Source organism: Miniopterus schreibersii, assembly GCF_964146895.1.
Source record: "Miniopterus schreibersii genome assembly, chromosome: 10".
In the NCBI taxonomy this organism is placed as follows: Eukaryota; Metazoa; Chordata; class Mammalia; order Chiroptera; family Miniopteridae; genus Miniopterus; species Miniopterus schreibersii.
In genome coordinates this window covers 11,743,793-11,760,154 of record NC_138110.1, presented here as the reverse complement: position 1 = coordinate 11,760,154, position 16,362 = coordinate 11,743,793, and the positions used below count along the sequence as shown (strand labels likewise).

At 39.8% G+C, this 16,362-nt stretch overlaps 1 protein-coding gene across 1 annotated transcript in view; it reads left to right on the top strand.

The window, feature by feature from the left end:
• Positions 1 to 16,362, top strand: part of PHLPP1 (PH domain and leucine rich repeat protein phosphatase 1) — a 175,966-nt gene that overhangs the window by 118,547 nt on the left and 41,057 nt on the right. Inside the window, exons 5-6 of the mRNA XM_081150244.1 lie at positions 12,777 to 12,923; positions 13,541 to 13,771. Coding sequence (XP_081006370.1) covers positions 12,777 to 12,923; positions 13,541 to 13,771 — 378 coding nt within the window. The remainder of the gene's footprint in view (positions 1 to 12,776; positions 12,924 to 13,540; positions 13,772 to 16,362) is intronic.

Genomic DNA, 16,362 nt, shown 5'->3' with positions numbered 1-16,362 from the left:
TTAGATAAAAGTGAGTTTTCTCTTCTGGAAGCACTCATGATATTTTTTTCCCAGTAAGTTTCATCTTCTGCTTTATATTATAGCAGCTTTGCTTCTAAACTGTTTCAAGTCCTTGGAGGATGGAAACCATGCCTAGTTCATGTTTGCATGCTTCACACACCTTTGTACACAATAAGAACTCAGGAAGTGTTTGGTGAATGAACGGTTCAGTCCTAGGATCAGACTTTTTTATACCTAGTAAACTTTTGGGTGTTGGGACTTTTTTCTGTTTAGCTAACAGATATGCCTGGGCTATTCCTGATATGAACTTAAGCTACGCGCATTTCCATGAAATAAGTACTCTCCCTGGCTTTAGCTTATGCTTGCTTTCTCCTTTGATAATCTGATACCCTTGATAGAGATGTTGTCCGGTTTTCATTTTTTATCTCCTTGTATGACTCAGCTGGGATTTTATCCAAGTACACCGTGTGGATCTCCTTTCCTTTTCTTTGAAAAGAGGAGTGGAAATAGCAACCTGCCTCCTTCCTTCTACTGAAATCTTCTTTTTACATTTTTGTTATTTGTCCTACTAGTGTGGTGGTTAATTTGAAACATCTCTTGAGTAGAATTGCAATTAAATTGGCCAACTATGGCAGATCTGTTGGTGAGAAAATGAAAAAAGGGTAAACTGAGTAAAGAATTCATTTCATAAGAGAGAGATGTTTAACTGTAACGTGATGACATGTTTCTTATTTGTCTTTTTCATCATTATTATATTTCCAGTTTATCAAAGAGTCCGAAAATGACAGATTGATCTGTTTATGACTCATTGTTTTGTTTGTTTGTTTTTGTTTTTAGTGTTTTTTTTTGGTTTTTAAATATACGTTTATTGACTTCAGAGAGAGGAAGGGAGAGAGAGAGAGAAACATTAATGATGAGAGAGAGTCATTGATCGGCTGCCTCCTGCACACCCTCAACCGGAGATGGAGCCCGCAACCCAGCATGTGCCCTGACCGGGAATCGAACCCCGATCGCTTGGATCCTAGGTTGACGCTCAACTGCTGAACCACGCCCGGCATGACTCATTGTTTTCATGAACTAGATCATGCAGGGTTATTGTGCTTCTAGTGACTGCTGTTTCCACGTGCTTGCTGCCTCATGATTTGGGGTGGCTTTCTATAGAATGTACTTACTTGATTCATGGGAACTGCTTCTGCACGACCCCTCCCTCTCCTGCGTTGACTGTTGTATCCATAGGACTCATTTAGCTTCGGGTCTGGTACAAGTAGGGAACCAATAACTGCCTCCTGCTTGAATTGTTTTAAAAGAGGGATTAGAATAAAATGTCCTCTCTTTAGGGAATGGTTTAATTTCCGTTTACAGCAGTATGTCCATTGTAATTATTGCCAACACTGAGTGTTCTCGATTTCCGTGATTATTATTTTGGGAAATTCATGTCTATCATTTGTAGGTTTGGTATACTTATTCTGCTTTTTAACATCTGCAGCAATTATGAAAATTTTGCTCAAATCTTTTTGTGGCTGTAAATTTTCATTTTTTATCCAAGTAAAATATGAATGTGTTTATTTTTGTTTCTAGTCCTGCGAGAAGGTTTTATGCTTGTTTTGCTTGTATGGAGAGTCATTTATGGTGGTTAGACTTAAGATGGGATGGTTTCTGTTTATTTTGGCTCCAGTATTGAGAAGCTGGTCATGGGTCGCATTAGTATTTGTGCGGGCAGAACCTCCCAGAAGACCCTGGCAGGTGCTCACTGGGAAAGAGACTGGTGGACTGCTCGGGCCCTCGACCAGAATGGCAGACATAAGTTCATGTGGATTCATTTCAGAAGTCAAGGGACAGAAGGAAAAAATGCTGCGCTAAGAAACGGAGAAGTCGGCGATGAGAGTTCAGTCCCAGGGCAATGGGGGTGTGGCCAGCAGTGTGACCGCTGAACGGAGTTGAGTCATGCCTTCTGAAACGTAGGTGTTCCCAGCAGTTCTGAAGCAGACCCAGCCGTTCACATGCTTCTCATGCCACCGCAGCCACAGACAAGTCCAAGAGGAACACAGGGCAGAAGACATTCTTTCCTTCCTTCTGAATCCACGAGACAGCCTTTTAAGTCTTGCGCAAATTGTTTTGCTTTCTTACGTAGCTGTGATAGCACGTACAGGTTGCCCTATCTCATACCTGGATCAGGGCAAAACTATCGAAACATGTTAGCTGTAGGACTAAGTTCACAAGCCAGTGAGGCTCCACACTTCAGGAATCAGAATTCGAGGACTTCAAGGAAGATAAGTCAGGCAAGTTACTGACTGTGTCTCGTTCATTCATCGACTTAACTGAGGCTTCTTGAGAGTAAGTGCATTCAGTACACATTTTTATAAGCACTTTCATCTCCGTCCCAAGATTTGTCTGTCTAAAGATAAAAAGCACTGCTCTGTCTAAGTAATCTTTATATTAAAGTATTTTGCTGGCTCAAAACCACAAGGTGGGCTCGCTCCTAGGAAGAACAAAAACACAGGCACTTGATTTTATAAATTCTCTTGGAAAAGAAAGGGAAAACAAAAGTAAATGTAACTTGTTTTTTACCCAAACTTTTTTCTTTGTTTTGTTTGTGCAGCACCAAGCTTTCTCTTTTTGTTTTCTCTTCTGCTAGTGTATGAAATTTATTTAAATTGAATGGATTTTGAAAAGGATGCTTTTTGTGATAAATGGTGTTGGCATAATTAGCAACCAGAAAAAAAATAATTAGGCCTCTCTACCTAACATTCTATGTAAATATAAATGTCAGGTGAAATAAAGATTGAAATGTAAAAAAATAGAATACATAATAAGGAAATACAGGAGAACATCTGTACCACTTTGGGGTAGAATAAGAGGACCTTCTCAAGCAAGATGAAAAACGTAGACTCCATAAAGAAAAAGATTGCCAAATTTGAGCAGATAAAAATTAGTGTGTGGCAAAAATCCATTAACAGAAACAGTGGGAAACAGTAGCTGGGAGTGTCATGTGACATATGTGCACCGTAGGACCCTGCGTATGGCACACCGTATTCAGGGAGTTCCTACAAACTGGTAAATACAAGACAAGCAACCCAGTAGAAAAATGGGGAAAGTGTATGAATGTGTATTTCAAAGAAGATGAACTTCACATAAAGACGAACTTCACTAAGAAATAGAAATAGAAATTGAAATGACCTGAGACCTGCCAGCTTTTGCCCCTCAGATAAGCAGTGATGGTAAGGATGCTAACATGAAATGCTAGTTAATGAAGGTAACATGGAAAGTAACCCTCTTTTACATTTATGCAATTTTTGGTAATTTTTAAGGACATATTAAAATTTAAATAGCACATGCTCTTGGACCAATCAGTTTATACTTTGACAAATACAGGTTCACAATCCCTTATCCAAAATTCTAGAGGCTGCTTGTGTTTTAGAATTCAGAGATTTGCAGATTATTGAAGATAATATGATGTCTGTACTGCATGTTTTGTTTTGTTTTTTTAAGATTTTTAAATTGATTTTCTAGAGAAAGAGGAATGGGGGAGAGAGAGAGAGACATTGATGTGAGAGCTAAACATTGATTGGCTGCCTCCTGCATGCCCCCCACCAGGGATCGAACCCACAACCCAGGCATGTGCCCTCACTGAGAATCAAACTGGTAACTATTGAGTGCACGAGACGACACCCAACCAACTGAGCCACATGGGCCAGGGCTATATTGCATGTTTTATATGACACCTCCAGCAGGGTTTGGGATAGCACTCCATGAGCAAACACATTCTTATTTCTAAAGAGAAAAAATGAATATTTACATCAGTCCAGGTCAGGTTTTGCCAATACATGAATCAACGAAAGGTCTTTGAATTTTCAGAACCTCTTGGATTTCAGAATTATGGATAAGGCACTGGCACTCATAAATATTGCAGAGTGAAATCATTGCTGCACAAATAGAGATGCTGAATTCTTTCTAATAGCATAATGTCATTGCTCCTAATGTCAGTCAGCAGAAGGATGGGATAAATTCTGAACATTTTTACTCTGTATCCTGCAGCTGTCAAAGAGTGAGTTAGATTTTTATGTCCTGACTCAGGAAGATGAACTGTTTGTATTAGATGAGAAAACAAGTTATAGAAAAAAATGTGTGTGATGTAATCCCACTCAGAAAACAGAGGGAGGTTATCTCCTATTTATGCACGTCTGTGTTTTATATGGAGGAAAAGCTTTGGAAGGATGCATACCTCACTCTTGTCACTGATTATCTCAGGAGGATGGGATTTGGAAGGAAGTTGGAGAGACTGTTAACGTTTCCTTTATCTGCTTCTATAGTTTGACTTGTTAGAATGAACGTTTGATATTTTGATAATCAAATAAAAGCAATCTGTCTCTTGAAAGTTAATATAGTGAGTATTAAAGAGCACTGGCAGCCTGGCCACACTCCACTAAGGTGCGGCCTCTCTGAACCACTATTAGGGAGCCTGCTTTTCATAATTAATGGAAAGCGGGGTACTAAGCTCAGAGCTAGGCTTACAGCTCCAGTAGTTCCTTCATTACTTAATACTGAAGCCTAATATTTCCCAAAGTGTATTAGCATGTCCCCCCACAGGGACAAACACATAGACTGTTACTATGAAACGGAAATGCAGTCACCCAGGGGACCTCTTTTAATTGACCTACTTGTAGTGAATGATAACTCCAGAAAAAAATATTAATTTTTTTCCCTCTGACTCACTGAGTAAAACAAGTATGGTTCCCTCTTCATGAGTGTAATGTGTGACACTCATTTTAAGCATATTTGGAATATGTTTTAAAATAGAACTACTTCTACCATACTGCTATTTTATTTTACTGTCAAATTTTACTAGTATACCCTTAGTTCCTGAAAGGAAAATTACTAAAGATTTAGATGGATCTAAAAGCCAGTTAGTGTTATGTTTCCCAGTAGTCATCATGCTATTTACTTGGTTTTTTGTCCTAGATATATACAGGTATATATAGCCATTCCCTTTAGCTCACATGCAATAAGAATTTTGTACATACATTTCTGGGTGTGTAGATGGAGTGGATAAATGCTGAGAAAGGAGGAAAGATTCAGCACTTCTGTGATCCTGATAAAAGGAGCTCAGGAGGGGGAGTTATATGAGAAACAGCAGCCTTTGCGCATCTGCTAAATTTTCTTAAGTTTGATATAGTAGAACCTTTGCCTCATCTTTGCTGCCCTGGAAAACATGGCTCCTCTTCATTTTCTAAGTAGCTTTTTGTGTTGTTGTTGTTTTTAAAGCCAGAATGAAATAAGCTTGTAGAGCTGTGGTTGATCTGTTTTAAAAACCTATGTATCTTCCTGTTAAAGACAGGGAAATCGGGTGCATGGATGTGATGCATTTTAACCTTTTGATTTAATGTAAGAAGTTAAGCACTTCCCTGTTGCAGCCTTAAATAATTTGCTCGAGGGAGTAGTTTGGAATATTATACCTGGCAACTTAGTGACGAAGAGAAAAACCCATTTAAAGCTAAGTGAAGACTATAAAATACATTAACATGGTGTACTGCCGTCCAGATTCAAAGGGAAGCAAGACAAGTGCAGGGACAAAGTAATGATTGCTCTTTTCCTGCAGCGGCGGCTTTAAGGTATGTGCTATTCCTGCTTTGCTGTTAATTAGTTATGGCTGTGAAGTTGGAGAAAAAAAGGAAAAGGTAAGAACATTAGATCAAAACCCCGGATACTTTAGCACATTCTGTGTCTTGATACAGAATCATTGTTACTCTACTTTTGTTTTATAATATAAAGACAGTAAGAAATGCAGATGAAAGAAATGTCATCAGTTTGGCAAAGCAGTGATTCTATCGGCTCTGTTCTACCGTCTTCCCTGCGTTTTGTTGTTATATGCCCCTTAGGATACCTAGTTTGAAAGGAACTTCGTTGGTTCTTTGTGAACACACCCAATTAGAGTAGTTCCTGTCTGTGGAGATTATCAAGTGTGTTTGGTTGATTGTACTTTTCTCTGACACTTGTTATTAAAAAACACAGTGTGCTTGGAACTTCACATTAAGTCGGACCTGAGTTCTGCGGGTACACACAGTTCTCATTGCCGTTTGCTAACGTAATACTGTAATACTGTACTGTGTAACTTCATTTTAGGAATTAACTAAGATTACTCATTAGACTCTGGGTAAATGTTAACTTGATTTCTTTTCCCTACTCTGAGCTGGGTTATAGAGCAAATGCACATGAGTTCGATCTCTTTCCTTAAAGCATGTGGCTTGCTCTGGAAAGCGAAGTCAGTCTTTCCTGGTTGTTGGGTGGGTTGGAAGCCCTAGGCTGTGCCGGAATGGGTTTGAATGTGTGTGTGCGGCGCAGTGTTCAAAATATCCATTGTCCTCCATCACCTGGAAGGCTGCCCTCTGGGGGAAAAGGGGAAAGACCTGCTTTCCAGACATTACTCTGAGGCCACTCTTTGACCTGTGACTTAGAATTATTAGTAATTGATACCTGTTTCCATTCAAATCTTTAATACGACACAGTAAAAAAGAGCAGGAGTGATGAGAGGCAGTACTGATGTTGAAAGGCAGTGGATTCAGGTTGTATGCGGTAGGCACACAGTTTCTCCCAGCCTGGTTTTTTAATCTCTGAGCTTGGGACATGAAAGAAAGTAATTTCAAAGGCTTTCTCTTCTCACGTTTGATAACCCTGAGAAATGAGGAAGATCTGTTGGTTTCAAGTACCTCTCTCTAGCCTTGGTCCTGTGTGTGTGCATATACATGTATAACAGATGTTTTTTAAAAAACAAACTACAGTTTCATGTCCTTCTAGTTTCTAAAGCATCAGAAAGACTCATTCCCTTGTTATTGCTAAACTGACCACTATAGTTGTTACAGTCATCTTTAAAATAATTTTTATTGATCTTAAATTTTGTGATGCTCTTGATTCTGCCCTGCTCGCCTACATTGAACAGCTCTGAGGAAATAACTGTAGCCTGAGAGAATATAATGTAATTTCATTTTAAGGATTTATTTTTAAGGTTTAAGAACTGTAATATTAGTTTAAAATAAAATTATTTAAAGTATTTCACCAAATATGTATTTTTTTTGAAGCCGTCCAGTGTTATTTTAGAATCTGGGTCTGTGCACATTTGGTAACGTATCTGGCTCACTGTTAGCATGACAGCGAAAAGTCTTTATTTTTAGGATTTTTAGGAGGCATAAAGATTTCGAGTCTTTTCCTCCATGAGTGTGTTGTCTGTCACCTTGCTCTCTCCTCTGCATTCTTTCTGAAGGAAGGTAAAAGGAGGAAAATCATCCACTCCCCATTTTCATGTCTTATCTTTCAACTTAACGTTGCCTCCAGGTATCTCTTTCATCCATTTTGAGACCAGAGGGAAGTAGATTCTGGGTGGACCTCCCCTCTTACCTTTCTCTGGAGAGGTTTTTGAATTGGCAGACGCCTTTCCATATCTATTAAGAAAAAGTAGGACTCTAAGAAGGCTAAGGGCTAGAGTTTCCAAAACAGATGAGCTTTAATGTGTTCTGATCGAGAACTTGAGCTCTCAGAAACAATCAGTGCTTTGTTAGCTAAACAAGCCTGTTGAACACTGTGTTCTTTTTCTGAGGAGAGTTTGGGGGATGGGCTGCACAGAGAGGAGTGTGAGGGAGGTGGGGGATGTGGTGAGACGGAGTGAGAGAAATTTAAGATACTTATAAATCAGAACCAGCCCTTAAAATATACAGGTGTAGGGAAAGAGTATAAATGGAGGCCCCATTCCATATATCTAAATATTTAAGTTATAACCAAGCTAACGAACTGTTAAATAAAATACAATCTCTCCTCCTATCTTGGCAAATGTACTTATATTATGACTTGTGTAGGGGAGGCAGAAACTTACCTCTACCCTCAAGGTTCTTACAGCTGGTTTAATCAAATAGAAACAAGACAGATTAGCAAGAGGACATAACCAAATTCAACACACATGGGTATGGGAGACCGCATCCTGGAGAGGTTCAGAAACAGAAAGAGAAAATAGGTATGTGTGACATTCTGAACTAGGGCTGAGGTAAGGTGTCTCAAGGGCTTTGAAAGGTCATTGCAGGATGGTAAGAAGAGTAGATGCTTAATAAATAGAAGTTCGTCGTGCTCTACAGACAGGTCAAAAGATATTATCTCTGATATCCTCTTATTATGGGCAAGACCCCTAATTCAGGTTCTTCTAGGGCTCTAATAGTTAAGGGAGGGGCAGAACAATCTGCACACCACAGAGGCACACCTTGAGGTGACTTGTTCTGAACCCCCACACCTGCACGTATAGATTCCAATGTTAATATTCTCAGATCCCTTGGGATTCTGCTCTGACTATGGCAGCATAGGGAGAGCTGGCTCAGTGGCCCAGATCTCTTCTCTTCCCTCCAGCCTTCACCCTGCAGGGGTGTGGTTGGACACACAGCCCACGCTTCCAAGCTCTGTCCACTCCTAGGGTCTATTACGGGGATGTGGGCCCAGGGAAGAGGCCTACACAAGCCCTGAAAACAGATTTGGTGTCATTTGGGTAGGGAATTCCGGGGTCCTGCTTACTGTTAGTATCAAGAGAAAACTTCTCCAATGGAAATGTAATGGGAACCATGTAAGTAAGTTTAAACTTTCTGGTAGCCACATCCGAAAAAGTAAGAAAAAAGGTGAAATTGATTTTAATAATATATGTAACTTAATTCACTATATCAAAATTACCAGTTCTAAGAAATTATTGAGTTGACATTCTTTTTGTATTAAGTCTTGTTGTACTCAGCAGCCACCTAATTAATGCCTATGGTATTCTACTTGACAGAGCAGATTTAGGGGAAGGGAGCTCAGGCTCCTTGTTCCATAGGGGTCGCTTAGCCCCTGGGACTGTGGGCAGCTCTCTTCACCTTAAAGTCTGATAGTGCTTTTGTCCTTGAATCGATGCAAAGAATAATTGCATTTTTTTAATATTTAGAGCTAGTAGCCATTTTATTTTATTATTTTAAAATATGTTTTATTGATTTTGGAGAGAGGAAGAGAGAGAGAGATAGAAACATCAATGATGAGAGTCATCGATTGGCTGCCTCCTGCACGCCCCCTACTGGAGATCAAGCCCACAGCCCGGGCATGTGTCCTGACCAGGAATCAAACCATGATCTCCTGGTTCGTGGGTTGACGCTCAACCAGTGAGCCGCGCTGCGGGGCGCTGGTGGCCATTTTTAAAGAACTAATGGAGGGTACTTGTTAAGAGTTCATTTGCTTTTTTTTCTCTCTCTCATTTAAGCTTGTCAGTTGCCTTTTACTCATAAAACTCATTACTACTCTCCTTGGTTCTCAGGAGTGGTGTGGTCCTAGTAAATTGGTTTGCAAGGATGAATATACACCCCCCTCTCCCCCCCCGTTGTTGGCAGATACTTTTCCAAAAGTCAGTGCTTCCATTTCCCATCTGGAGTAATTACTGGAATTGTCATCCTTCCATTCTTCACTTTCTGAAAAGTCTTTGTACATGTAGACATAAGAAACGTCCTGACCTGTAGAGAATTTTTATAAGAGTTTATTTGAGCCAAATTGATGACAGTGTCAGGAAGCAAAGATCTCAGATGCTGTGGAGAAGGACAGTTGCAGTTTCTTTCATGCATTTGGAATTAAGGAGGATGCCATGAAGGTGGGAGAAGGCAAGGCAGGGACTGGATTACAGGGTAGTGAACAAGATTGTGTCCTCTGGAGAGTGGCTGTGCTTCCAAGGGGTCTGAAAAATGGGCTTTTCAAAGGCGTATTAACCTAGATGGTCAAAAACAATGGACAGGGCTTACTTAAGGCAAAGATAAACCTTTCAGTGAAGAAGTTATATTCCTGAGGGGTGACTACCCACCATCTCTTGCCCAGTAAGGAATTGATGGTCAGTTGACCCTGTGAGGTTACTTTCTATAGTATCCCCTTTTTGTCTACATACTGTATGTGTTGGATAATGTCTATTGTCTTTCCTTCCTTGAGGAGCTTTAAAATTTTTTTTCAGCTTAATTGCATGCATGTTTTAAAACCATGACTAGTTCTACCAAATGAGGAAACATATCTATAAAGTAGGATACTGTCCGGTTGGCGTGGCTCAGTGGTTGAGCGTTGACCGATGAACCAGGAGGTCACAGTTCGATTCCCCGTCAGTCAGGGCACATACCCCGATTGTGGGCTCCATCCCCAGTGGGAGGCATTCGGGAGGCAGCCAATCAGTGACTCATCATTGATGTTTCTATCTCTCTCTCCCTCTCCCTCCCTTTCCCTGAAATCAATAAAAACATTTAGAGGAAAAAAACCCAAGATGCTGTTTTTGTTTGTACTGTACTAGGATAGCAGTTCCATCTATTTCAGGATAGAGTTGCTGGATTTAGAGAGAAAAAGACAGCCAGTTAAACTTGAACTTCAGAAAAACAAATACTTTTTTTTTTTTTTTTAGTGTAAGTATGTGCCATGCAATATTTAGGACATACTTTTATACTAAGAAATCATTTATCAGAAATTCAAATTTAACTGGATGTTCTATATTCTGTCTGGTAACACTATTTCAGAACTCCTTTACCCTCTCAAAAATCCAGGACCCTAACCAGCTTTTATTTAGCAGTAAATCTTCTGATTTTTACTGTATTAGAAATTTAAATTGAGAAATATTTTAATATATTCATTTAGAAAAATAACAAACCCATTCTTGTTAACATAGGTATATTTATGAAAAACAACTATTTTCTAAAACAAAAAATTGGGATAAGAGTGTTTTTGTTTTACATTTTAAAAATGTCTGGCTTATTAGAAGATAGTTAGATTTTCAGGTCTGTTTCTGTATCCAATCAAGTGTGCTGTCACAAAAGCGGGTTCTTTCTGGAAATCTCTGATCCAGTCAGGTGTGCTGTTACAAAGGCAGTTCCTTCTGAAATTCCCCTCTGGACACTTGGATGAAAATGAGTGACAAAAGGCAGATGACATCTTAGATATCTTAGTATTGTTATGAAAATAAATTTGGACTTGGGACTCTCCTGTAAAGGCCTCCTGTAAAGGGGACCTCTTCTGGGGTCCCCAGCAATACTTGAACCCCTCCACTAGGAGTAGCAGACCTTGTAATTCTAGCTTGTGTTGTGTAGGTGATAGACAATCAGAATAGACTATAAGCATTGTTTGTGTCAGGAAGGCCTAATGAATCAAATTGTAAAATATAAAGCAAATTAAAAAGTGACTATTCAGGTTTAGCAGTAATTCTTAAGGTTTTTTTTCTTTAAAATACTGTTAGGTCTACACTCTACCATCTAAGAAAATGGCTATTATAAAAAAAAAATCAAGGTAACACTTTCAACCTATAAAACCATGACCCTCCAGGTTCATGGGTTGACCCTCAACCACTGAGCCGCACCAGCTGGGCTTAACACTTTTCATTATAGAATTCAACAAATAGGTTGGCCCTGGCCAGGTAGCTCAGTTGGTTAGAACGTCGTGCCTATACTCCAAGGTTGCAGGTTGGATCCCCAGTCAGGGCACTTACAAGAAACAACCAATGAATGCATAAATAAGTAGAACAATAAATTGATTGATGTTTGTCTTCTCCCTCTGTCCCTCTAGAGTCAATTTATTTTATTTATTTTATTTTTTTATTAAATTTATTGGGGTATTTAACATCAATTTTAAAACAACAAATAAGTCACATGACAGTTTCTTTAAAATGCTGATTGGATTGATTCAGGTTTATTTTTAAGATATGTGTGTCTGTTCTAGGTATAGTACATACTGCCTAGTATTTAGGCTTGGGCAGTTTTAAAAATAATTAGCATACTGAAATAACTCATTTAAGTCTCATCTTAAATAGAAAAAGTATGGAAGTTGGCAATGGGTCAAATATAGGAATGCACAGACCAGTAAAACTTAACATTTATTGGACAACTGAGAAAATGAAAGAGCCATTAGCAAAACTAGAACAGGAGAAAGTGCTGGTCTGGGGTGAGGATGGTAAGTTCTGTTTTGGACTAGAATAGAGGGTGGCTCTGGAGAGAAGGGGTGACGGGTGATGGTTAAAGAGAGATGTTCACAGGGCAGGGAAATGATTTCCAAGGAAGACGGGGTAGGGACAGGAAAGAAACTGACAAAGAACTGACTTGTAAGGAATACCTCATTGATGGGGGGGGGGGGGGATGAAGGAAAACACAGGAGAAAAGGTTTGGAGAGTGCTGGGAAGAGGCTAGAGGAGGAAAATGTCCTGAAAGGGAGGTGACAGGACCTTTCCAAGGGTGTGTGGTTAGCAGTACCAAGCGTTGCATTGACACTGAGGAATGATAATTGGTGCTTAAATTTGGGACTACAAGCTTGCTTGTCTTAGAGAGAGAGTAGTTTTTTATTAGTTTGGATTTGGATTTGAGAGGAGTAAAGCAGAGAAGAGTTTGACTTGTCTGGGATAACCCAGAAATTCAGACAGCCTCATGTTCTTTTCTTCCCTCTCTGTTACCATTTACATGTGTGAATTAAGATGGATGAGGGAAAGTTAAAAAAAAGTACTCCAGCAGAAGTCACCTCCTCAAATATTCAACTGTAGAGCTATGTTTGTTTTTTTAATATAATGTTTATGTTTTAGATAAAATGCTGGCCTTCGAGCCCAAAGCTGTGCATTCCAGCTCTGCTGCTTGCCTAACCTCTGGGGGCTCCGTTTCCTCCTCAGCTGAGTTAGAGGTGGGCTGGATTAGCTCTAAGGCTGTGCGAAAATTACGTGAGGTTGTGCATCACGTAATTATGTGAGGTTATGACATTTGTCTTTTTCTTTCCTTTTGTTGTCATAGGTTCACCAAGTTGAAGAGTCTTAACCTTTCCAATAATCATTTAGGGGACTTCCCATTAGCGGTCTGCAATATTCCCACCCTGACGGAGCTCAACGTGTCCTGCAACGCTCTTCGAGCAGTCCCGGCAGACGTCGGGGTCATGCACAAGTGCGTATTTGAAACCCCACTGTGGAGTGTCCCTCAGAGCCCCATGGGGAGCTGTGTAGGGGCCACAGCCCATGAGATCACTTAACTTCTGCTGGTCGTATAAGTCTTGGCCCCAATCAAGGCTCTTGTGTAGAGTTCATTTGTTAGCTTTTATACTTGTTAGTATCTTGTAGAGAAGAAAATATCCCTGTTTAGAACAGGATCCCTACAGATAAGTGTGTTTAAACATGGGAGGAGGGGTTACTTGCTCATTTTCTGGGTTCTGTTGAATTCTAAGACTTAGAAGTTAATTTTTTAAAATAACAATCAAAGACGAGTATCTGGGCTGATTCCATCTATGGCAGTCACGCTGTAATTAGCTCGTGTTGTTCCCATTTATGCCTATCCAAGTTGGGAAAATTGGTCATAATTTTTGTTTTCAAAAAACGTTTAAGATGTTTATCTCTGACCTTTTCTCTCTGCTGTATCATTGCCTCAACCCTCCCCTCAGACATTTTGCCAGGGAAAGTACATTTTCTTTTTCTAGTAATACCATCAAACTTATGGAACTTTTATGTTGATGATAAAGATGTAAAATGTGCACATTCTCTTTATAACTCTTATGTTTTCTTTAATAGCTTACAGACATTTTTGTTGGATGGAAACTTTCTGCAGAGCCTTCCTGCTGAGTTGGAGAACATGCATCAGCTTAGTTATCTCGGTCTTTCTTTCAATGAATTCACTGACATTCCAGAGGTATTGGAGAAACTGACTGCTGTGGATAAACTCTGTATGTCTGGAAACTGTATGGAGACCCTTAGGCTACAGGCCTTACGAAAAATGCCTCACATTAAACATGTGGATCTAAGGTAACCATTTTTAAGAAATATATCCCATTTGAGTGGTTGGTTTATATTTGGGAGTTAGGTTATGTCCCTTTGGGTGACATTTTCCTGCCAAGGGGATCAGGCTGCATAGTTGCAATTAGCGCCCATTTTTCTATTTCTGCCCGGAGAGAAGAATGATTAATAGTAGGGTGTGATCGTACCTGACACTTGCTTTTAAAATTTTTTCATTAATGAAGGAACAGATGTCTTGAAGGCTTTGCTTTGTTTTGTAGGTGTGAGCCCAGTTTTAATTGACACAAATAGATAGGGGCTGTTGAGCCAGGGAGAGTTATTTATGGGGAATGAAACCGTATCACTGGCAGCAAAATGGATGTTTTCCTCTTAGCCCTCCTCTGTGGCTTGAGGCAGTTAACATCACTGAGCATATCTCCTTTCTTAAATTGTTTTCCTTCCTTGGCTTCCCTAAGTTAATATAATACATTCATCAAATTAGATTTATTTTTTTATGTAACTTACATATTTTAATTTTCTATCTCTCCATCCAGGTGGTTCTGCCTAGTTTACTGGTCTTTACAAAAATATAGCACCTCATAATGTCTTATTTGGCCCAAGTTTAGCTAGATCTGCCACTCTCACCCCTTATAAGAGCAGGGAACCTGCAGTTTGAATCCTGATCACACTAAACTCAGCTGGAAACCACTAGCCCAACCCTTGCTGCATCAGAGATGCTCCATAACCATCCCGTAGTGCGTAAAGTTCAGTGTTGTTTCTCATGCAGAAAGAACCAGTCCACAAGGAGGAAGCTATTCTCAGTTTCTCTATTTTAAGGAAAAACAAGCCTGTTATGGGATTGAATTACTGCAAAAAACAACACGTGGGGCTTAGGCTTTCCTACTGACTTGCCCAATTCGATACTTTTTCAACCAAACTAACTCCTGTACCAGGTAGGAGTTGATGACCATGTGTTAGCCATGTTCATTCTTTGGTGAGAGATTTGATGTCTCTGTGCAACTGTTCTCGTCTCTAAAGTATAGTTAATAGAACCTAATTCGTAGAGTTTTAGAAGGAATTGAGGTACAAACCTCACTTTGAGCAAATGTGATTACATTACTGTTATTACCTGATTGAGGATGTTTCTCTACTCACGGAACCTGCTCTGCTGTCATTCTTGGCATCTTTACACCTTTCCGTGTGTCAAAGGTGGTTCTTTCCCTGCTTTACTACCAACTCTCTCTCTCTAGATAGCCCAGACCCTCCCTCAGACCTGTCGCGTTCCATCAGTATAAAGTCGCATCATCTCGTTCCCTGTTCCTCTGTGTTCATGGCATCTGGCCTAGGAAACCCATTCATTCGGGCCTCACAGCGAGTTGCTTGGCTTAACCCATCCTCAGACTAAAGGAATAGTCAAGCCTGTCGCGCCTGGGAAAGTGATAGCAGTTTTGGGGACCTAGAATTCTTGATTCGGGAGATGCAAGTGGTCATAATTTATCTGGCTTTGAGAACTTTTTGGAACGTGACAAGTGAGGGAAATGAACGCTTTGTCTTGTTAACTTTCTTTCTAAATTGTTAACATTATTTGCCCCTGAATCACCTGGATTGAAAAACCCTTCATATTCAGAAAAGACTTTGGACATTGTAAATGTTGAATGATTGTGAATAGATAACTGCTTCCTGCAAGGCCACCGGTCAAAATCTGTTCAGATTTGTTTATAATTCTGCCTTAATATTTTAAATCGAAAGTAGTGGAATGATTTAAGAGGAGATTCACTTAGTTTCTGCAAGCAAAGGGCTAATTTTATTGATTCATTTTTTTATTCCTTCAGATGGAAATGTTACATCAGATTAAAAGTGATCACTTTTCTTTTAATCTTACTCTTTTTCTCGTATTGCTGTTGAGTGATATCATTTCTTCTGTGACACCATTAATAATTCCCCTGTCTCTTCTCTGTTCAAAATGTAGATGTTACCCACGCCTCTCCCCTTGGTCACTTCTCTTTCTGTGTTCTGCCTTGCCAGTTCCCTGTACTCTTGGGGCTTCATCATTCACCTTTCATCTCCTTGTTAATCATTCCCCAGTCTTTCTCTAACCCTTATTTCTCTTTTTGGAACTAATTCCACTTCAGCTGCCAACTAGATAATTTCACCTTGGTTTCCCCTGCTGATACACTTAATCAAATACATGTGAAACAGAGTTTAGTTTCTTTCTTTATTCAACCAGTTCTTCCTCCTGGATTCCTGTTTGCTGATAGCAACACCACGTCATTGGTTATCCAGACACAAACTTTGACTCTGTTTCTAGTTTACCCCCAGATTCTATCAGTTCTTCTTTCACTCTAGTTTCTCCCTGGTCCCTTCCTTTTCCTTCTCACGGCTGCTGTTGTCTCCTCGCTGAGCAAGCACAGTCTTGCTCAGAGCCTTCAGTTCTCCAGTTCAAGGTATTCAAGCTCTTATATCTGGTTTCCACCCACCAGGCTGTGAGTCCCTTGAGGTTGAGGCTATAGCTCAGAGCTGCTCAAAGTGTGCTCCTCTGACCTGTGCTGGCGAGCCAACTATTTGCTACTTTTCCACAAGATATGTAAAGAAATTGAGACTTAATACTTTAGAAACATACA